The sequence below is a fragment of the Mauremys mutica genome, chromosome 9 (assembly GCF_020497125.1).
Source record: "Mauremys mutica isolate MM-2020 ecotype Southern chromosome 9, ASM2049712v1, whole genome shotgun sequence".
Taxonomy (NCBI): domain Eukaryota; kingdom Metazoa; phylum Chordata; order Testudines; family Geoemydidae; genus Mauremys; species Mauremys mutica.
Window position 1 is genome coordinate 71,179,735 of NC_059080.1, and position 24,478 is coordinate 71,204,212.

The window sequence follows — 24,478 nt, forward strand, 5'->3', positions numbered from 1 at the left end:
TGGGGATGAGGGGTTTGGGGTGTGGGAGGGGCTCAGGGCTGAGGCAGAGTGTTGGGGTCAGGGCTGCAGGGTGGAGCTGGGAATGAGGGGTTCATGGTTTGGGGGGGCTCTGGGCTGGGGCAGGGGGGTGGGGTGCAGGAGGAGGTCAGGGCTCTGGGCTGGGAGGCAGGCTTTGGGGTGGGGCCAGGGATGGGGGAGTTTAGGGTGCAGGAAGGGGCTCCAGGTTTGGTAGGGGGCTGGGGCAGGGGATTGGGGTGCAGGCTTATCTCAGGTGGCTCCCAGTCAGCAGCATGGGTGGGGGTGTGTGTGCGCGCACTAAGGCAGACTTCCTGCCTGTCCCGGCAGCACGGACCACGCTTCACCCTGGAAGTGGCCAACACAGGTCTGGCTACTATGCAGAGGTACATAAGTGGCTCTGCATGTCTCTCAGCTGCAGGCACCACCCCCCAGCTCCCATCAGCTGGGAACCAGCCAATGGGAGTGCAGCACAAGTGCTTGGCAGAGGCAATATGTGGAGCCCCCCACCTGGGAGTCGGATCTGCTGCTGGCTGCTTCTAGGGTGCAGTGTCAGAACAGGTAGGGACTAGCCTGCCTTAACTGCGCAGCACTGCTGCCAGGACTTTTTACAGCCTGGTTGGCAGTGCTGACCAGAGCTGCTGTGACCCAGTGCTTTACATTCCATTACCCAGTACTGGGTCATGACCCATAGCATTTTCTAGAACAGTGGTTTTCAAACCATCTGCTAAATTTATTCTTTGCTATACCCAGTTCTGGATCTTGGTCCCTTTATTAAAAGACAGAAAATAAGTTTGACTCCTATTAAGATATCAGAAATAGTGCCTGAACTGTCTATGGTTTTAACACACAATTTCCATAGCTTTCAAATTTTAAAAGCTGATTTACGCGGTATGCTTATAGCGAAGTCGTCTTTGTCACAGAATGACAGTAACATTTGTAGAGAGGTTCAACTTTAATTCTACTCCAGTCACTATATCCAATTACACTGGAATTAACTTTAGGGCATGTATACAGTAAAATATCCTATACGCTAATATCTTCACATCAATTATGTTATCAGTAACTTATCCCAGTTTCTATACACAGGGCTTGATCCCTTTCTCTTACAGTGGCATAATGTCAGCAGTAACTTTACTGAAGTAAATGGAATCTCAAATATAAAACTGGTGAGAGATCCAAATCCTTAACAGCAGATGCCATTTGAGGGGGGAAGAGAAGTCAAGTTACTAACGGTAAATAAAACCACCTCTTCTGATCAGGTACAACCTTAAAAGTTGATCACATCATCCAACATACACCGATTACACTGTATCTAATGCGGTTACAAATCGAAGGCTGTAGGGAATAGAAGACTATCTGTAAGACTGTTTCAGTGTTGCACATAATTAGCAATAGCCACTAATCTGGATTCCCAGGAAAGCCAAATTCCATGGGTGCAATTCCCACTGAAGATGTAACAGCACATTTGGCCCTAAGGAAGGACAACCTGACTCTCAAGTAGTGGACAAATGCCTTTCATAGTATTTGTGATTATGAATTGACATAAGCTGATATGATTGCTGATCTAAGTGAATGATGACAAAGTAAAATGGTCTAAACTAAGGCCTTGTCTACACTACAAGACTATTTCGAATCAACTTAGTTCGAATTTGTGGATTCGACCTTATGAAGTCGAATTTGTGTATCCATACTAAATACACTAATTCGAATTTCTGAGTCCACATTCACGGGGCCAGCATCGACTTTGGAAGCGGTGCACTGTGGGAAGCTATCCCACAGTTCCCGCAGTCCCCGCTGCCCATTGGAATGCTGGGTAGAGCCCCCAATGCCTGCTGGGGGGAGAAATGTGTCGAGGGTGGTTTTGGGTAAGTGTCGTCATTGAACCGTCAATCACAACCTCCCTCCTTGAAAGCGCCTGCGGGCAATCTGTTCGTGCACTTTTCTGGTCAGTGACAGCGCGGACGCCACAGCACTGCAAGCATGGAGCCCGCTGCGATCATCGCCGTTTTCTCCTCCTCGCACTTTATCGTCCACCTCTTCCACAGTCAGCTGATGAGAAATTGGGCTACTTTTCAATGGTGCTGCAAGCACTGGGGGACCATAGGGGACGTTTTACAAACATCAACGTCGGGTGGCCGGGCAAGGTTCATGATGCGTGTGTTTTCAGGAACTGTGGGCTGCTCAGACGCCTGCAGGAAGGTAGTTTCTTCCCGGACCACGAAATAACTGTTGTGGATGTGCAGATGCCTATAGTCATCCTCGGGGACCCAGCCTGCCCGCTAATGCACTTGCTCATGAAGCCCTATACAGGCGCCTGGGACAGCGACAAGGAACTCTTCAAATACCAGCGAGCAGCGTGACCTGTGACTGTTCAGTTTCTTTACAGAGAAGCTGAACCTGCCCCTGTTTCTTTACCCACTGACTGTTGACTCTCCTCTTCGGTTACATACCCCGTTACCCCCACTTCCAGCACACGTGTAAAAATAAAATACATGTCCCATTATTACTTAACAAAGGTTTCTTTATTCATGACTTTTCGTGAAAGGATTGAAACTGGGACGCAGACTGTGCTGGGTAGGGTGTGCGGTGATGTAAAGACCGCCTCTAAACTCAAGGAATGACAGGCTCCTGCTCCTAGAGCGGTCCGCAGTGCCGGAATGCTTCTTTCAACGGAGCCTGCCATCCCTCTTTATGGAATTCTGTGTGCGGGCGGATATGTGACCTTGTGGTGGAGGAGGACGGATACAGATTCCTCAGCTGCGTGACTCAGCGGTCCAGGACAAGGACCGCTGTATAAGATCTGTAACCGCCCTCCCCTGCTGCAAAGTCACATCTCCCCCGCCCACACAGATCCTGGAAAACACCTCCCATACCGACCAGGGTGCCTACTGACTGCACCATGTGTGTGACCCGCTGCTGATCCTGCCCCCGTGTCTGTACCCTGGGAAAGGTGACTGTCCTATGCAATTAACCACCCCCTTCCCCACGCCCCCCATTCAAACACAGTCTTCTTTGAAAAAACATAACGGAAACAGTAATTAACAGCAAAGCATTTTTATTAATTAAGTAGACAGTTAGGGGATGGGACTGGGATTGGGACTACTGTGAGTCTGGAAGTGAAGGACTTCGGCAAATGTAGGGTATGAGAGCTTTTGGGTACTTGAGCACTGTGCTGTGGTGCAGTGACAGTATTCACGTCCCCGGCCGCCCCTCCTCCTGATTATTTTCGGGGAGGGGGGTATGGGACTTTGTGGCGGGGGAGTACGGTTGCAGATATACTGCAGGGTGTCTCTGTCCTCCTGCAGAACATCCACAAGGCGCCTGAGCATGTCCGTTTGCTCCCTCACTAGTCCAAGCAGCGTTTCAGTCGCCTGCTTCTCTTCCTCACGCCACCTCTCCTCCCGTTCGCTGTGTGAGCGCTGCCACAGAGAGACGGTCTCCCTCCACTGGCTCTGCTGGTCCGCCTCTGCTAGGTAGCAGCCCATACATTCCTCGAACATCTTGTCCCTTGTCTTTTTCTTTCGCCGCCTAATCTTTGCCAGCCTCTGCGAGGGGGATGCTGTGTCAGGTCTGGAGATAGTGGAAGCTGTGAGATGGGAAACAGGGAGTGAATTCCTTGCAAAGATACATTTTTGCGAACAATTAACTGAGTCTAGGCTGTCTCTGTGAATTCTGGGTTGAGACCCCTGTGCCTGCTGGGGCACAAATCATTTTCGCGGTGGATTCTGGGTAAATGTCGCCAGTCATTACTTCCTCCGGGAAAGCAACGGCAGACAATCATTTCAAGCCCGTTTTCCCAGAATTGCCCTGGCATACGCCATAGCGTGGCAACCATGGACACTGTTTTGCCTTTTGTGTATGTCACCGTATGTGTACTAGATGCCGCTGACAGAGGCGGGCCAGCAGCGCTACACAGCAGCATGCTTTTGCTTTTGCATGACAGCTGAGATGGTTACCAGCCATATTGTACCATCTACCATACCATAAATTGGTAATAAGATGGTAATAAGATGGGCATGGTTACCTGTCCTTTTGCACTGCACCATTTGGTGCTGTCATAAGTGCCCCTGGCCGAGCAGCCAGGGGCGCAAAAGCAAAAATTGGGAATGACTCCCTGAGTCAATCCCTCCTTTTTGGTATCTAAAAATAGAATCAGTCCTGCCTAGAATATGGGCAAGTGTACTAGAGAACCACTGTATCATAGAACCAGAGAGCACAGCTGCTCTGTGTCCGATCCTGCATAAATTTGGAGCTGTATGCTATTCACAAGGGGGTGCTCCTGCAACAACACCACCTGTTCATTCCGGCCTTCCCACAACCTTCCTGGGCTACCATACCATTGTCCCACCACTTGTGTGATGAAGTAATAAAGAATGCAGGAATAAGACACAGTGACTTGTTTGTGAGAAATGAGTGGAAGGAAGCCTCCAGCTGCAATGATAGTCCAGGCAGGACATTAATTACTGTGGATGAAGGAGCCCATCATCCCTCTGCTAGTCCAGGGGCAATTCAATCTTTTCTTTACACAGGAAGGGTGGGGGCTGATGGAGCTCAGCCCCCTGTTGCAATGATGAGGACGGTTAACAACCATACTGCACCATCTACCATGAAAAATTAGGGCCAGGCGCCCTTGATCAACCTCACAGATGCTAGTACGCATGGTTACCAGTCCTTTTGCACTGCCCCATGTGCCAACAGGCTGATGTTGAGGACGGATACCCATCTTTTTGTACCATCAGCCATCCATAGCGTGGGGGGAGCAAGGATGTTGGTGTTGAGTGCTGCACCATCGCGTCTATCTGCAGCATTCAGTAAAGATAGGGTGACATGTAAAAGAGTCAACAGAGGATTGTTTTCACTTCTGGTGGTGGGTGGGGTGTGTGCGCAAATTGCCGAACTATACCCTGACCCACCGCAGACACTGTGTTTGACCCTAGAAGCATTTGGAGCTCATCCAAGAATGCAAATACTTTTCGGAGACAGCAGGAACTGTGGGATACCTTGCGTCCTCATTCCCCCCTCCCTCCATGAGCGTCCATTATATTCTTTGGCTTTCCGTTACGCTCGTCACTCAGCTGCGTGCTGAGTCTGTGCTATGCCGTCTGTACGTAGATTTTTTAAAAATACTTTGGACCAGGCGAAAAATTACAGTAATTACCCTAATTAGATGCAGGAGTCTCCGAGCGAGATCACCCTGAGGAGGGTCACTGAAGGAGATAGAGAGCGCATGCTGCGTGAAAGCTAGCACGAACCAGAGCCCGATGCAGCCGTGCTCGGGGAGGCAGTGCTCCCTGAGTACCTCATGAAAGCCTTGCGCGGAAAACTGTGCTACCACGGAGCACCCAATAAGGCAGCTCTCCCCAGGAACCTCCTGCTCATGCTTTTCGATTAACGCAAGGAGAGCTTCGTGGAGATCTCCAAGGATGATTTCTGTTCTATCCCCATATCTAGACAGACCTCCTTTTCACACAGTTAAGAGTCCTGTTATATTAAGAATAAAAGTTAACATGGTTAAAGCACTTACCGACTGCTCCTTCCCCTGATTCAGGGTCCGGGTTAATGGCCGGGGAGGGTTGTTGGGGGATCTCCGTGACGGTGATGAATAGATCCTGGCTGTCGGGGAAACCAGCGTTGTAAGCGCTCTCGCCTGCCTCGTCCTCCACAAACCCTTCCTCATCTTCCCCGTCCGCGAACATCACCGAGGAACTGGCCGTCGACACTGTCCCATCGTCAGAGTCCACGGTCACTGGTGGGGCAGTGGTGGCAGGCTCCGTAGCGTCCGTTTGCCGCTTTGATTTTTTGGTAGCCTTATCTGGGGTCCTTGATTTTCACGTGGCGCTGCGTTGCATCCCACCTGTATCGTCTGTCTCTCATGGCTTTGGAGACCTTCTCGTAGGTCTTCGCATTCCGTGTTTTGGAGCTCAGCTCCGAAAGCACAGACTCCTCGCCCCACACACCGATCAGATCGAAGAGTTTCCAGTCAGTCTATGCTGGGTCCCTCTTTCTATTCACAGATAACATGAACTCCTCTGCTGGAGAGCTCTGCATCGTTGCAGGTGCTGCGGAGCTCGCCCCGATGTCCAGCCAGGACGTCAGATTCAAAGTGCCCAGACAGGAAAATGAATTCAAATTTTCCCGGGTCATTTCCTGTGTGGCTGGTCAGAGAATCCAAGCTCCGACTGCTGCCCAGAGCGTCAGAGTGGTGCACTGTGGGATAGCTCCCGGAGCTACTAAGTTCGATTTGCATCCACACCTAGCCTAATTCGAGCTAGCCATGTCGAATTTAGCGTTACTCCACCTGTCGGGGTGGAGTACCGAATTCGAACTAAAGAGCCCTCTAGTTCGAATTAAATGGCTTCCTGGTGTGGACGGTTGAGCGGTTAGTTCGAATTACCGCTGCTAAATTCGAATTAAAGTCCTAGTGTAGACCAGGCCTGAGTGTGTGTGCATCTAATTTGTATTCAGAAGTTCCACATGCTCTAAGGCAGGGGTAGGCAACCTATGGCATGCATGCTGAAGGCGGCATGCGAGCTGGTGGGGTTTTTTCCAGTGGCGCGCACACTGCCCCAGGTCCTGGCCACCAGTCCGGGGGGGGGGCTCTGCATTTTAATTTTAAATGAAGCTTCTTAAACATTTACTTAAACAATAGTTCAGTTATATATTATAGACTTACATAAAGAGACCTTCTTAAAATGTATTACTGGCATGCAAAACCTTAAATTAGAGTGAATAAGTGAAGACTTAGCACACCACTTCTGAAAGATTGCCGACCCCTGCTCTAAGGAGACAGTTTCTATGACCACATGCAGATCTACTCCTAAACTATACTAAGCTATTAGTTAAATTGTATAGGAACAATCAGTTTGCTAAAGACTATATTCTATCATCACTTGCTCACAGAAAATCTTATTTTAAAAATTTACATGAGGCTGGTGCTTTTAGTTGCTCTGTAGGAATAAAGCTCTATTTCCCTTCTGATATATCAAAGAAACACAAATTCAATCACTTTCATTGTTGACAATATGAAGTAACTATTCATTGATTTAAAAAATCTGTGCTTTCTATAGCAAACAAGGCTCTGAAAATCACTCCTGAAACTCTTACTCACCCTGTTAGGGCAGCTCAGTACTATTCATCCCTTCGGTAGCATACTGTCATCTAGCCATGTGATCATTTTTGCTTCCTTTACACCAGACCACACTTATCCAGAGCAAGAGCCGAGCAATACTGGCTTTCCTTCTCTAATGCTTTGCTTGTATTGGGGTTCCCCTTCTTCCATGGACTAATCCTCTACAGCCTTGCTGTTTGTTTCATACCAGAGCAAAGTTGGTATGAAAACACCAGCAGCCTGATTTGATGGTGATTTACACTAATCTTGCACAGATCTACAAGACACTAGAGGGCAGGAGGCAGTAGGGAACTGGGCCAACAAACCATTGGTAAGAGCAATCCTCCATTTCACTCCTAAAACACTAAAATGCATTGTTCCTAACCATACAGGTCACTAAACCCAACATTATGTAGATCACCGAGATCTTGAATTTATTATTAAAGATTATGGGGAAAATTCAGCATCCTCAAAGGCCCAGCAGTAGTAGAAACAACTTCCTTCTTTATGTCACAGAAACAAGTGTGCATGAAGCTCTACTTCCTGGAACTCAGCTGAAAGTGAACTTTCTGGGCAGTGTGCACAGCATGAATTGGGACAATACAAGGTGAAGGGGAGCTAAAGATCCTTGCTTTCTCTCCTAATGCCAGAGCACGAGCTTGTTTTGATAACTGTAGTTATTCCAGCCACTAGGCTGCAGTATGTTTCATGGAGCAGCTGTGAAACTGTTCTTTGTGCTTGGTTGGTGGATATTTGCCCCTTTTGTCTCCCTGCATACCTGAGCCTGGCAATTCCGGCTGATTGCTGGGCAAAGGATCTGCTCATATACCTTAAAGGAATGACTCAGCTACTCAGTGAGTTACAAGAACACTATTCTACTCTAACGCGTCCACACTACCCACTGATCTGGCGGGTGGGGATTGATTTATTGCATCTCATCTAGACACGATAAATCGATCACCACTAAGCTCTCCATTGACTCCAGAACTCCTCCAGGGTGAGAGGCAGAAGTGGAGTTGATGGGGGAGCCACGGCCGTCAATCCTGCTCTGAGGAAGGGAAGTAAGTTGAGATTGTGTATCTTACATCAACCCCCCCACACACCCCAGTGTAGACCAGCCCATAAGGGAGTAGAATATTATATACATATAGAGAGATGAATGTCAACTAGAATTCTTAGGTAGTAAGAGGTTATGGGGAAATCAGGTGGGAATTTTGGCTGCATGAGAATTGCAGGGGTCAGAACCTAGAGCCCAATTCTTCCTTACTTCTGTTCTGTGGTACTTGCACAAGTAGTCCCATTGCACTCTTGCATTGCCAAGTCATAACAAGAACTCGTGACTATGATTCACTGCCTACCTGTGAAATGTCCTGTTAATATACCAACTAGTGAGCATCAGCCTGAGACATTTTAACAACCTTTTTAGAGTTTCTAGGCAGTATTTTGGAGCCCATGGGAACAGGCATCCCAGCCTGGGTTGACTGACTTGGGTTAGGGGAGCTGGTGCTAGTAGTACTCTAACATTACCTATGTAGCCTATGCTTTGAAGTTGCAGCCCAGGCTGTGAAGCCTGCAGGGGAGAGACAGGCTGGAGCTTGGGCTCTGAACCACCAAAGTCACAACTTCAAAGTTATGTGTAAACAGCTCTTGTTTGGCTAGCTGAGGCTCATGCTCTAAGTCTATACACTGGCCTGGGAGGCTCACTCCAGCAGGCTCAGAAATACTATGTAGATGTGACCTTGATGACTAACAGAATTTTTTTTTAAACTTTTAACCAGATGAAATGGGGTGGGGGGTGAGGGAGAAATGCCTCAGTTAGGAAGGTCCTCCTTGGGCCAGATCCCAATATCCTTATTCACAACTAGTATTACCTTACTCCATGAATAACCCTCACTCCCTGACCCCCAACTTCAGTGGGACTCTACCTGTGGACTAACCTGCTACTCAGTGAGAGAGTATTGGAATCTGGCCTCTTTGTAATTAAAATTTTGTTTCTAAAGTTTCTTTTAAATAGTCAAACTCATGTAGATTATAATATACTGTATTTTAAGCACCCCATCCTAAGATGCTAATAAGTCATGTCTTCTAAGAGCAAAAACCAGCCATTTTATTCAGTTTACAAATATAAATATCTTTAGACTACATAGCATGACTTTACTTAAAATCCATCTCTGTTACTTTAAACCAAAACAAACTGACAGAATGCAAACCTATGTCTTAGTATTGTTTAACATGTAACACACACTGGATGCCTTGATTAATCTCTGCTACCATAGCAGTACGTCTCTTAAAATGCTAATCAATTTTACATCAAGTAGATTGAAACTTCACTCAAACTGCTTGCACAGTTCAAACATTGTACACCTCTACCCCGATATAACGCTGTCCTCGGGAGCCAAAGAATCTTACTGCATTATAGGTGAAACAGAGTTATATCGAACTTGCTTTGATCTGCCTGAGTGCGTAGCCCGAGCGCTGCTTTACCACATTATATCTGAATTTGTGTTTATATCAGGTTGCATTATATTAGGGTAGAGGTGTACTTCATTTTGAAAACAAATGAACATTGCATTGAATTTCACTTGATTTATGGTGTGTGTGTGTGCAAAAGCTCATAATTACCAGAGTATATAATGTGAAGTAAAGATATGACCTTTTAATCTAACTCTGTAACACTTGCATTGTTTCTTAGATTATCAGGGACTACAACTTTTTATGGGCTGGGGGATGGCTGTGTTGCATTTCAGAGTTCTTTGCAAAGACTGCACGCTTTCTATCCATATGTTACTAGCAGAGCAGTCTTTTCCTTTAATAAACATTAGAACAATTTATTCTGAAGAGGTAAACATCGATAGTACAACTAACTTTCTTACATCAGCACTAAGAGGATGGCACACCTACAAGACAACAGTAGCATAAAACTGTGTGGGTGTATGTACAAGCTGACTTCTAGGCATGTTAAACTATTTCCCCAGTAATCTGATGCCTTTCCACTAGGAATTGAAATAGTATAGACCATGTGAAAATGAAAGAGATTCAGACCTATCCTGAATACACTGCAGAACTGTTTCTTTTCTAATAGAAATTTTTCCTCTGATCTTCTGTACAACTACTCTATACACAACCTATGAAGATTGTTTCACCGGTAGTGTAAAAGTAAAGCAGCTGGCTTACAACATTTAAAGTCATAATTATGACCTTAAATGTTCAAAAAGTGCATCTTCAAAGCATAGGCACATTCTAGGCCTGCTCAGTGCTTCAGCCCCTTTGACTTCGATGGGAGGAACATGAATGGGGTGAAAGTCATGCTTCTGTTGAGGGCCAGCACAGTTACACTTGCATTTTCCAGACTTAAGTGGAGCACACAGGCCCTGTGCTGACTCCCTGCATGGAGAATTTCACTGATGAAGCAGCTAAAGGATTGAGCCCACTGGCTAACTAATCCCCACAACACCCTTGTGACATAGATACATATTATAACCTAAGTGCTTCTGTTCTCCCTGGATATGCAGTCATTCAGGTACACACAGTATAAATCCTCTGTCCTTCTGATTAAGAAGCTTTACTTGCAGTACAAAGTGTGCTCAGTTCAATTATCTCCACTGTCCTGCAAGTTTAGAGGAAAAAAAACTAGTAGAAAATAACTCTAAACAAAAACTGTTGGAATAGTCTCCTACTAGCCAGTGTAAATTCATGAGTGGGCTTAGGCACACCTAAGCTCTACTTAACCCCTATTTTGAAGACTTGTGGGTCAGCTTAAGAGTCCACAGGTCTTGTGCGGTCTCTCTGCACAGTAGTGAATTTCACCAGCTGGGAATTTGCCTGCTTATGGACTACAGCAGCTGGTTCTAAATGACTTTACCACAATGTGTGGTGGTGGCTTTTTTTTAAAGTACATTTCTTAACTCCATTTTAAAACCTCATTTCTTAAGCTTTATCAAACACTTGAAAGGATTAATCTTTATTCTTTTTCAGTCATTAGATAGAGACATGGGGATGAAAATTAGGAGCTCTTTAAGAAGAGTTTTAGATGGCCAAAAAGGCACAATTCCACAATCAAGCAAGAAGACAAATGTGGCTTAAAAGCCTATCCAGGTTCAGTGGTGAAATGAAGGCAGCAAGTGGGGGAAGGAAGCAACATATAACAAATGGGGTGGGGTAGGGGGGAATGAAACCAATGACAAGCAATTTAAATTGATAAGAGAATCTAAAGACATTGGGGGGGCGGGGGGGAGATGCAGGGCTAAGGACAATAAGGAATTTCAGTATGTTCAGAACAAAATATTCTATCACTGTTTAGGCCCATTAGTAGATGGAGATGGTAAAACTAGTAATGATGCAGAAAAGACAGTGTTCAACATATTTCTGTTCTGTATTTGGAAAGAGTCAAGATGAAAGACTTGCATCACATTAGGATGATTAAGTACCTTCCAGTCCAGTAATAACCAAGGATGGTGTTAATACTTATCCCTAGTAGATAGTTTTTAAATCAGCAGCCCTGGATAATGCACATCCAAGAGCTCAAACAGCTGGTGTAGGAGATTGCTGGCATACTGATGTTCGTTTTTATTAAATCTTGGAATACTGGGGAAATTCTAAAAGACTGTTTGTGCCAGTATTCATATAGGTCAGGTGAGATGACCCAGATAACCAGAGTTATTAGCTTTATCTCAACATTGGGTAAAACAATGGAATAGCTGTTAGGAGTATAATTTAAATCTCAGATCCTCTCATTCTTTAATGTTTGTCAACATTTTATGATTATGATTTTGACTTTTTGGTTAACTGCACTGACGTAATATAGTTAAACTTTTGTAAGGTCTTTGACTTAGTACTAAACAAGTTAAAAACTTTGGAGCTATACAGTATCAGAGCACACATTAAATGGCTTAAGTGGCTAACTTTTCAAGTAGTTATTAATGTGGAATCCTCTTCGAATGGGGGTGTTCCTAGTAGGGCTCCAAAGGATCAGTACTAAAGCCAATACTAATCATCACTTATATCAATTACCATACTTGATAGTAAATATAAAATTTGTGGATGACACAGGCTTGGCAAAATAATGACAAGGCAGCCATACAAAGCAATTTGGATCACTTGGTAAGATGGGGCCCATTCAAACAATGAGTTTTAATGCAACCAAATGCAAGGTCATACATCTAGGAACAAGGGGTGCTTGCAATGCCTACAGAATGGGGAACTACATCCTGGAAAGCAGTGATGGTAGACAAGTAAATGAACATGAGCTCTCTGATGCTGTAGCTAAAAGGTCTAATAATGCGATCCTTGTACATATAAACAGGGCAGTAGTGAACTGGAGCAGAGTGGTAAAAACCCCCACTGCATATGGGACTGGTGATATTGATATTGCAATGCTGCATACAAGTCCAGTGTCAATTTTAAAAAGGTTGTTTGGAAAAACTGGAGAGGGTGTAGAAAAGAGCCACAACTGATTTCAGGGCTGGAGGAAAACATCTCTAGAGTGAGAGTCTTAAAGCTCAATCTGCTTCATCAACAAGATGTCAAGAGGTGACTTGTTTATGGTGTATATGAATACCTTCATGGGCAGAATATATTGGGTACTAAAGGGCTCCTTAATCTAGATGAGAAAGGCATAACAACCAGTGGTTGGAAGCTGAAGCCAGGCAAATTCAAATTGAAAATTAGGCACAAGGTTTTTTTTTGTTTTTAAATAGTGAGGGTGAATAACCTTTAGAACAACCTACCAAGGGAAGTAAGTGGTAGATACTACATCTTAGTCTTCAGCTCAAGACTGGATTCCTTTCTGGAAGACCTGCTTTAGTTAAACAAATTAACAGAACATAAGAACGGCCATACCGGGTCAGACCAAAGGTCCATCTAGCCCAGTATCTGTCTACCGACAGTGGCCAATGCCAGGTGCCCCAGAGGGAGTGAACCTAACAGGCAATGATCAAGTGATCTCTCTCTCTCTCTCTCTCCTGCCATCCATCTCCATCCTCTGATGAACAGAGGCTAGGGACACCATTCTTACCCATTCTGGCTAATAGCCATTTATGGACTTAGCCACCATGAATTTATCCAGTCCCCTTTTAAACATTGTTATAGTCCTAGCCTTCACAACCTCCTCAGGTAAGGAGTTCCACAAGTTGACTGTGCGCTGCGTGAAGAAGAACTTCCTTTTATTTGTTTTAAACCTGCTGCCTATTATTTTCATTTGGTGACCCCTAGTTCTTGTATTATGGGAATAAGTAAATAACTTTTCCTTATCCACTTTCTCAACATCACTCATGATTTTATATACCTCTATCATGTCCCCCCTTAGTCTTCTCTTTTCCAAGCTGAAGAGTCCTAGCCTCTTTAATCTTTCCTCATATGGGACCCTCTCTAAACCCCTAATCATTTTAGTTGCCCTTTTCTGAACCTTTTCTAGTGCTAGAATATCTTTTTTGAGGTGAGGAGACCACATTTGTACACAGTATTTGAGATGTGGGCATACCATGGATCTATATAAGGGCAATAATACATTCTCAGTCTTATTCTCCTTCCCCTTTTTAATGATTCCTAACATCCTGTTTGCTTTTTTGACCGCCTCTGCACACTGCGTGGACATCTTCAGAGAACTATCCACGATGACGCCAAGATCTTTTTCCTGACTCGTTGTAGCTAAATTAGCCCCCATCATGTTGTATGTATAGTTGGGGTTATTTTTTCCAATGTGCATTACTTTACATTTATCCACATTAAATTTCATTTGCCATTTTGTTGCCCAATCACTTAGTTTTGTGAGATCTTTTTGAATTTCTTCACAATCTGCTTTGGTCTTAACTATCTTGAGCAGTTTAGTATCATCTGCAAACTTGGCCACCTCACTGTTTACCCCTTTCTCCAGATCATTTATGAATAAATTGAATAGGATTGGTCCTAGGACTGACCCTTGGGGAACACCACTAGTTACCCCTCTCCATTCTGAGAATTTACCATTAATTCCTACCCTTTGTTCCCTGTCCTTTAACCAGTTCTCAGTCCATGAAAGGACCTTCCCTTTTATCCCATGACAGCTTAATTTACGTAAGAGCCTTTGGTGAGGGACCTTGTCAAAGGCTTTCTGGAAATCTAAGTACACTATGTCCACCGGATCCCCCTTGTCCACATGTTTGTTGACCCCTTCAAAGAACTCTAATAGATTAGTAAGACACGATTTCCCTTTACAGAAACCATGTTGACTATTGCTCAAGAGTTTGTTTTTCTATGTGTCTGACAATTTTATTCTTTACTATTGTTTCAACTAATTTGCCCGGTACCGACGTTAGACTTACCGGTCTGTAATTGCCGGGATCACCCCTAGAGCCCTTTTTAAATATTGGCGTTACACTAGCTAACTTCCAGTCATTGGGTACTGAAGCCGATTTAAAGGACAGGTTACAAACCTTAGTTAATAGTTCTGCAACTTCACATTTGAGTTCTTTCAGAACTCTTGGGTGAATGCCATCTGGTCCCGGTGACTTGTTAATGTTGAGTTTATCAATTAATTCCAAAACCTCCTCTAGTGACACTTCAATCTGTGACAGTTCCTCAGATTTGTCACCTACAAAAGCCAGCTCAGGTTTGGGAATCTCCCTAACATCCTCAGCCGTGAAGACTGAAGCAAAGAATCCATTTAGTTTCTCTGCAATGACTTTATCGTCTTTAAGCGCTCCTTTTGTATTTTGATCATTAAGGGGCCCCACTGGTTGTTTGGCAGGCTTCCTGCTTCTGATGTACTTAAAACATTTTATTACCTTTTGGAGTTTTTGGCTAGTCGTTCCTCAAACTCCTCTTTGGCTTTTCTTATTACACTCTTGCACTTAAGTTGGCAGTGTTTGTGCTCCTTTCTATTTGCCTCATTAGGATTTGACTTCCACTTTTTAAAGGAAGTATTTTTCTCTCACTGCTTCTTTTACATGGTTGTTAAGCCACAGTGGCTCTTTTTTAGTTCTTTTACTGTTTTTCTTAATTTGGGGTATACACTGAAGTTGGGCCTCTATTATGGTGTCTTTAAAAAGGGCCCATGCAACTTGCAGGGATTTCACTTTAGTCACTGTACCTTTTAACTTTTGTATAACTAACCCCCTCATTTTTGTATAGTTCCCCCTTTTGAAATTAAATGCCACAGTGTCAGGCAGTTGTATTCTTCCCACCACAGGGATGTTGAATGCTATTGTATTATGGTCACTATTTCCAAGCGGTCCTGCTATAGTTACCTCTTGGACCAGCTCCTGCGCTCCACTCAGGATTAAATCTAGAGTCGCCTCTCCCCTTGTGGGTTCCCGTACCAGCTGCTCCATGAAGCAGTCATTTAAAGTATCGAGAAATTTTATCTCTGCATTTCATCCTGAAGTGAAATGTTCCCAGTCAATATGGGGATAATTGAAATCCCCCACTATTATTGGGTTCTTAATTTTGATAGCCTCTCTAATTTCCCTTAGCATTTCATCATCACTATTACTGTCCTGGTCAGGTGGTCGATAATAGATCCCTAATGTTATATTTTTACTAGAGCATGACATTTCTATCCATAGAGACTCTATGGAACATGTGGATTCGCTTAAGATTTTTACTTCATTTGAATCTACACTTTCTTTCACATATAGTGCCACTCCTCCCCCTGCACGACCTGTTCTGTCCTTCCGATATATTTTCTACCCTGGAATGATTGTGTCCCATTGGTTGCTCTCAGTACACCAGGTTTCTGTGATGCCTATTATATCTATATCCTCCTTTATCACAAGGCACTCTAGTTCACCCATCTTATTATTTAGACTTCTGGCATTTGTGTACAAGCACTTTAAAAACTTGTCCCTGTTTATTAGCCTGCCTTTTTCTGATGTGCCAGATTCTTTTTTATGTGACTGTTTATCATCTGATCTGGCCCTTACATTGTACTTTTCAGTCTTCTGCTCCTGACTATAACCTGGAGATTCTCTATCATCAGACTCTCCCCTAAGAGAAGTCTGTGTCCGATCCACATGCTCCTCTGCAGCAGTCGGCTTTCCCCCATCTCCTAGTTTAAAAACTGCTCTACAACCTTTTTAATGTTTAGTGCCAGCAGTCTGGTTCCACTTTGGTTTAGGTGGAGCCCATCTCTCCTGTATAGGCTCCTCCCATCCCAGAAGTTACCCCAGTTCCTAATGAACGTGAACCCCTCCTCTCTACACCATCGTCTCATCCACGCATTGAGACTCTGAAGCTCCGCCTGCCTACCTGGCCCTGTGCGTGGAACTGGGAGCATTTCTGAAAATGCCACCATAGAGGTCCTGGATTTCAGTCTCTTCCCTAGCAGCCTAAATTTGGCTTCCAGGACATCTCTCCTACCCTTCCCTATGTCATTGGTACCTACATGTACCACGACCACCGGCTCCTCCCCAGCACTACACGTAAGTCTGTCTAGATGCCTCGAGAGATCCACAACCTTCGCACCAGGCAGGCAAGTCACCATACGGTTCTCCCGGTCATCACAGACCCAGCTATCTACATTTCTAATAATCGAATCTCCCATTACTAACACCTGCCTTTTCCTAGAAACTGGAGTTCCCTCCCCCGGAGAGGCAACCCCAGCACCATCTGGAAGGAGGGTCCCAACTATGGGAAGGTTTCCCTCTGCTCCCATTGACTGCTCTGCTTCCCTGGGCCTTTCTTCCTCCTCAACAGCACAGGAGCTGTCTGAGCGGAGGTGGGACAATTCTACAGTGTCCCGGAAAGCCTCATCAACATACCTCTCTTAGCTCCTCCAGTTCAGCCACCCTGGCCTCCAAAGTCCGTACATGGTCTCTGAGGGCCAGGAGCTCCTTGCACCGACTGCACACATACGCCACCCGCCCACAGGGCAGGTAATCATACATGCAACACTCAGCGCAATAAACTGGATAGCCCCCACCCTGCTGCTGGGCTTCTGCCTGCATTGTCTCCTAGTTAGTGAAAGGGTGGTTTAAAGAAAGAGGTTTTGAATGTAGTTTGGTTTATAGGTTTTAGGGGGGGGCACAGGGAAGGGGTAACAGCCAGCGAGGGACTCCCACTCCCCTTCTAAACTCCCTTGCGAAACAGACTCAATACAGGGGTAATTGGTGAGATTTAATGGCCTCTGATACTCAAGAGGTCAGAGTAGCTGATCTAACCGTCCCTTCTGGCCATTAGAATGAATCCCTTGCAATTTAAGACAGATTTTGGTTAGGAGGGTAGACTATAAAGTTTTCAAACATTGACTGAGATGTTTACATAGTGTTTTTTTTTAAATACTTGTGTATTTTAGGATCTGATCATGCAACTGCATCCTCATGGAGGAGAGGAAGGACTATCTTCAGGGCAGCCAAGTCACAGGCATTAAAAGAAAATGCAGCAGGGATGTTACTCATAAGGTTGGGGGAGGGGAGACTGAATAATTTGCCAGGAAATCATATGTTGCCAAGCAAAGCAGTACCCTTCTTTTGGGGTTTATTATAAGAAACACATAAGCAAGTTTTCTTCAGGCTTCCCTACTAAAATAAAGGCAAAAGCCATCATCTTGCCACTACTATTCACCAACTACTATTCTAATGCATCCGACGAAGTGCGTATTCACCCATGAAAGCTCATGCTCCAAAATGTCTGTTAGTCTATAAGGTGTCACAGACGTCTTTGCTGCTATTCACCAAGTGTTTCTATTAAAGTCATTGGCAGCTACGATAACTGACATGTGGAAGGTGCTGAGTTATCACCATGTATTTCCCCTCTTTTAACTGTAGGCACTCAACATCAGCATTAATTTTAGTTCTCCTTAGAGCTCCTTACTAGAGGCAAAAAAAAAAACAACCCACCCCACTGTATCCATTGCTAAAACATGAGGACTTTATCTCTAGTAGTATATACCTTACACCATTTAAACAAAATATTTATATTTGTAGTAAAGAAGCAAAAGTAAACTGTAGTTGGAAGATTACTCTGAGATGCCTGTTGTAACAACCCTTAGTTTTTTCCTTTTGTGCATCAATTTTCTCACTGTAAATGAGAATTTCCTTTTTATCAGCTGTTCAAAAATGCCTTATCTACAAAACACTCGATAGAACTGAGACAGCCAAGAAGTGTTGTACTTGCATTTTGTTCTATTACTATAAAATGAGCGTGGTTCACACACACATACACACACACACACATACTGTCGAGTGAGAAGTGATGTAAGAGCCTCTAGAATAGCATCTCATTTTTTATCGTTTTCCTGAGAAACCCCTAACCTTATTCTGATTGTCTTGTTTGTTTTTCTGTTCAGTGTTTAAGCCCCAAAAACCATTAGAAATAAAGCATTTAACTTAAATCCAAAACCAATAAATGGACAGCTTTTTTAAAAGCCCCTTTATCTTTCTGATCTCTAGATTTCATTTGTATACACACAAATGTATTCAGATAACCAGAAATTTAAAAGTACCTTGTCAAATACTAAGTACAGTGTTAAAATACAATTTAATATTTTTTGCATACAGTGATTTCTACCCATATTTTGCTCTTCCTAAATTATGCATCATCTGGTTTCTCTTTAAAACCCTAGACACCATTGTTTTACTTCAACAGTTTTACAAAATGATTTTTTCAAAAAAGGCATGGTAGAAGTATCCTTTCTGACTGATATGTACTAGAAAAATAAATACAGAAAGCTGCACATCTGAGAATATTACTAGTTTAAAAAACAAATTCCCCAATGTAACTCTTGCTGTTTTATATAGTTACACTTAGTGAATTCATCTGTTATTAATATTAGTACTATATGCTACACCTTTTTACTGTTTTTACCTCAAACTGTTATTTTCTTAAATAACCAGCATGAAAGCTCTGCTAGAATCTGCTGCTATTTCATTTTTATAGCACTTAGTTTATACTATTGCTATAGAAATGATCTTGTGCCAAAGTGAAATCAACACTATGTTCCAAGGAGCTGAAAATCATGCTCTCAGGGAGAGAAAAATTGCTGGAAAGCGTATATTAAAAGCAAACAACTGCTAGTTAAACAATCTTACATCTCACTGAATATTTAGGGTGAAATGTAATTTTCTAATGTCCTACTATACGTTCCTCGGAACTCCCACTTTCTCTAACACCCGGTGAGATTTTTCTCTGCTAGAAAGCCATGCTAATACCTTATCCTTGCCTCAGAGTTGTTAATGTTCACTATCTGTATCACTATTTTTACGGAGGTAGTGTTGCGCTGGCAAAGAGAAGAGAGATTTTAAAATTCTCCCTGAAGCAGAGCTCCTTCACGGCTTTGCTATTAATAATGATTAAGGTTACTGGGACCCTTCACAGCAAAAGTTTTTTGAAAGGCGCTGAGCACCTGCCAGTCACCGGCGGGAAGGTGGCTACAGGTTCCTATGAGCAATTACACGCATCGCCCCCTTCGTGCCGGAGGTAAGGAAGCGCCACAAGCCAAGGGGGGCTGAGTGTTGGGCAGTACGTAACGGGGCATCTACCAGCCCCCTGAGCACCCCGCTCCTTCTCGTTCACTGCCCCGCTAGCCTGCCCCCCGTGCCCTTGCCCCGGCAGCCCGTTTACACCGCCGCTCCCCGAGCGCTTCGCTCCGCAGTGTCCTCACCGCAGGCTGCTCCGCCGCGGGCAGGAGGGGAGCCTGCCCCGGGGCTCTCTGCGCCCCAAGCCGCCTGCCCGGGCTCCCCCTCCGCACCCGGCTCGCTCCTCGCCCGCGGTCTCCGCTGCCCCCGGGAGCCGGCTCGCTCCCAGGGACGCCTTTGGCTCGGGGCGGGGGCAGCCCGGCTCCTACCTGGGAACGGTCAGCAGCGAGTGGCCGGCCATGGCGGGGAGCGGCGAGGACAGGAGACGAGCCCCGGGCTCTGGCGGCGTCAGGGGACGAGCGAGGGCGCAGGGCGCTCCGCTGCTGCCGGCGCACTGCTCCAGCCCGGCTACGCGCCGCGCGCCGCCCTCTGCCTCGCTCCTCCCCCCGCTACTTCCCTCCCGCCGCAGCCCCGGGAGAAGGGCGCAGGCCGGAGCCGCGGCAGCCCGCTGAGTCCGGGCCCCCGAATTCCACCCCGACTGCCCCCTGAATTCCGAGCCCTGCTGCCACGGAAACCGGAATCCGGCACCTGCACCCCGCTGATCCTCGGCCCTGCTGCTGCCCCAACTTTCACGGCAAGGTCAGAGAGTCCGTGGAGTTGCTCTCCCTGCACCAAAAGATTCCGGACCTCCATGCATCCTGGCACGTCAGTGCCACAAAAATCCCAGCTCTGGCACATGTATCTTGCCCCCAGCCCCAAGCTGTACAATCTAAGTGAAAACACTAGTAGCTGTTCCTCCTCCTCTAGATAAATCTGCCCCCCTGATGCATCTCAGGACAGTAGCACTGGAAAAAACAGCTCTGAAGCTTGCCAATTTTTAACTCCAGTTCCCCCCAAATTCTACTAAATAAACAGTAGCTCCTGATGTACCAAAATATCCAAACTCTGTTGTAAGCTGGCACTGCAAAAATGGGTATTTGGTACCAGGATCCTCTGCAATCCAGTTAATTTTTCTGAGCACAAACTCAAATATGATAAATAGACTTAAAATATAGTATAATTTCTATAGCAGTAGTGTAAACTAAGTGCTATAAAAATGAAATGGCAGCAGATTCTCGCATGGCTTTTGTACTGGTTATTTAAGAAAAAATAGTTTGAGGTAAAAACAGTAAAAAGGTGTAGCATATAGCACTGAATATTAATAACATATGAATTCACTAAGTGTAACTAGCACTGAATATTAATAACATATGAATTCACTAAGTGTAACTATGTGAAGCAGCAAGAGTTACATTTAAAATAAAGATAAATGAAGGGAATAAAGAGGACCTGGAGAATTATAGATCAATCGGCCACATTTGGACTCTACACAGTAGAATTCAGGAATTGGTGGCCCAAAGTTTACTCTGCCAAGACTCATATGCTCTTGCACTGGGATGTGCTGAAGCCTGGATTCTTCTGGTCATGCAGGAGTAGTAGCATCTGTTGTCTATTTTGATTGTACTATTTGAGAAGAGAGGGGGCCAAAAAGTGGTAGGATCCAGAAGGATCAGAGTTTTTATGGTGTTTCCAACAGGGATGCATTGATGTCCTTTTTGAGTACAGTCTTTCAACCAGTTGTGCACCCACCCAGTAGTAATATCTAGACTACATTTCCCTAGTTTGCTTATGAGAATGTCATGTGGGGCTTCATCAAAAGCCTTACTAAAATCGAGATATATCACCTCTACTCTTTCACCTCTATCCACTAAGCTAGTAACCCTGTAAAGAAAGAAATTAAGTTGGTTCGTCATGATTTGTTCTTAACAAATCTGTGCTTGCTATTCCTTAAAACTGTTATCCTCTCTTGGAGCTTACCAATTGTATAATAATTTGTTCCATTATCTTTCCAGCTATTGAAGTTAGGCTGACTGATCTATAATTCTCCAGGTCCTCTTTATTCCCTTCATTTATCTTTATTTTTAAGATAGTTACTATGTTTGCCCATCTCCAGTCTGCTGGGCTCTCACCCATCCTCCATGAGTTCTCAAAGACAATTCCTACTGGTTCTTGGATTGCTTCAGGTAGTTCCTTGAGTATGCTAGGGTGAATTCCTTTAGGCACTGCTGACTTGAGTACATCTAACTCATCTAAATAGTCTTTAACCTGTTCTTTCTCTATTTTGGCTTGCAGTCCTCTCCCATGTTTATATTCATTGTGTTTTCAGTATCAGGTCAAATGGATCTTTTTAGTGAAGGCTGAAGCAAAATAGACATTTAACATCTTAACCTTCTTGATGGCATCTGTTTTTAGCTTTCCTTCCTTGCTAAGCAGAGGACCTACAGTTTCCTTTGTCTTTCTCTTGCTCCTAATATATTTATAGACCCTCTTTTTATTGTCTTTTATGTTCCTAGCTGTGTGGAACTCATTTTGTGTCTTAGCCTTTCTGATTTTTGTCCCTACATGTCTGTGCTATTCTTTTGGACTCATTCTTAGTAATTTGTCCATGTTTCCACTTTTAGTAGGATTCCTTTTGGATTTTCAGTTGACTGAAGAGCTCCTGATGGAGCCCTATTGGCCACTTACTATTCTTTTTATCTTTGCGACTCATCAGGATAGTTTGCTATTGTACCTTTAGTATTGTCTCTTTGAGAAACTGCCAGCCCTCCTGAACTCCTGTTTCCCTTACATTTTCTTCTCATGGAACCTTATTTACCAGTTCCCTGAGTTTTTTAAAGTCTGCTTTTTTAAAAAAGTCCATTCTCATTAATCACTACTTCCTTTCCTTGGCCAAATAAAATGTATAATTTCATGATCACTTTCACTTAAATTGGCTTCAACCTTCAGATTCACAACCAATTCCTGCCTGTTAGTTAGAATCAAATCTAAAATAGTTGTCCCCATGGTTACCTGATTTCTGAAACAAAAAAGTTGTCCCCGATGTATTCCAAGAACTTATTGGAAATTGGGTTTTGCCATATTATTTTTCCAACAGATGTCTGGGTAGTTAGTTCCCTGTTAATACCATCTCTTGTGTTTTTGATATTTCTGTTATTGTTTCTGTGCTTCATGCACCAATTCCTCCTGATCAGGTAAAAGCTGCACAATGTGATCATTCACATCTACTAAACCACTTCCACTGCAAAAGTTCAGTGTTATGATATGAAATTTAGCTGTATTTAAAAAATTTAAGACACAGATCTGGATTACTGTGGATTCCCTGAAACAGTGTATTGGTTACAGATTTTTCTGATGTAAAAGGATCACTACATCAGGATCCACATTTTAGGTACACTAGGTGCTGCAGTACTTGTTCTGTGTTCATGCCATGGAATTTGGAGGTGAAGGCTAAACACTGTGTGGTTCCAACAGGATCCACGTAGCATTGCCAACTCACAATTTTATTGGGAATCACACAATATTTTAGTGTCTTCTTGAAGTCCCAACTCCTGGAATTATGAGATTGAAGTAAGTTTTTTTTAAAGTATGTTTCTAGCCCTCATAAATAAAGAGATTTTTGAAAATGTGAACTCTAAAGTCTCAAAATTCAAAATGTTTAAAAAGAACCCAACTTTTTTTTAATCTCATATTTTTTAAGACAATATTATGGTGGTGATTTTGTTTGTTTGTTTTTTGAATGCTTGGCTTTGACAATACTGAATGTGTTGAATCCAGGGTTTTGTTGCACTCATGCATGAGGGTCCAGAATTTTTTGGTGCAGTAGGAATGGCTAGACTTGGTCTGTACTTTGGCATTAAGAAAATAGGGTCTTGATCTTTCCAGAAGGATCCAGGTGCAGGAACCATGTGTTTGCAGTGCTCATGTTCTGGGGTGCATTGGGTCTTTGATGCAGTGGGAGCAGCTGGCGTTTTCTAATTAGGTGCTGGAATTTGCAAGATTGGAATTAAATTTGGCAGGATCCAGAAGTATTTGACAAGATCCAGATTTTGTTCCCATTGCCTTCAGCACTTCATGTCCTCCTGCATTATCCCCAAGACCACCTCATGGTCTTCTTCTTCTGAGCCCCTTCAGCACTCTCTCACTTCATTCCCCCAAGTCACTTCAAAGAAGTCCCTCCTCTATATGTCCCTCCTGATTCACCACACACACTCCCTGCTTCCAGTGCTGACACCCAGATCCAGCGTCTCTCCTTGCCTAAATATTTCTTCAACTCCTCTCCAACATTCACTCTCACCCCACATATCTCCCCCATAACTCCTGCCTCCGACTCTCATATCTCCCATCAATTGCATCCCTCCCTGTAAGTCCTCTTTAAGTCTCCTATTTTTTTGACTTTGCATCACCAATCCTGCTCTGTATTTTAAGTTTCCCCTAATCCTGTCTTCCCTGCCTCTGAGCTTCTCCTATCACCAGCTGTACTCCTTAACCTTTCCTACACTCTTCTGCACTCAGTATCTCTCCTGTTCCTCCATCTCTCTAATTTTTTCACTTTCCCTTCCTTCTCTGTCTACTCTGGCTTTCCTTCTGTCCCCAAGACCCATTCTGTAATCCCAAAGTTTGAGTCCTCCACGCTTTGACGCTCCCACAAACTGATATTATCTCCATCTGTGTCTTATTGTCCAAAAATCCTCTGCTTACAAACAGTGATCATCTGTAAAACTCCTCCTTAATACTCTCCCGAACTTCCAGTGGCATAAACGTCCTGGTATACTCTCTCAGACACATACTTATGTCTACGCTATGAAATTAGGTCGAATTTATAGAAGTTGATTTTTTAGGAAGTGATTTTATACAGTCGATTATGTGTGTCCCCACTAAGTGTATTAAGTCGGGGGAGTGCATCCACAGTACCATGGCTAGCGTTGACTTTCGGAGTGTTGCACTGTGGGTAGCTATCCCACAGTTCCCGCAGTCTCTACTGCCC

General features: G+C 44.2%; 1 protein-coding gene across 1 annotated transcript in view; it reads right to left on the reverse strand.

The window, feature by feature from the left end:
• The window catches only part of LOC123377665 (SPHK1 interactor, AKAP domain containing), a 110,459-nt gene extending 90,487 nt beyond the window's left edge, over positions 1–19,972 (reverse strand). The window contains exon 1 of the mRNA XM_045030843.1: positions 19,884–19,972. Within this exon, the coding sequence (XP_044886778.1) occupies positions 19,884–19,915 (32 nt within the window). The 5' untranslated portion in view covers positions 19,916–19,972. The remainder of the gene's footprint in view (positions 1–19,883) is intronic.
• Between the last annotated feature and the right edge of the window lie 4,506 nt (positions 19,973–24,478).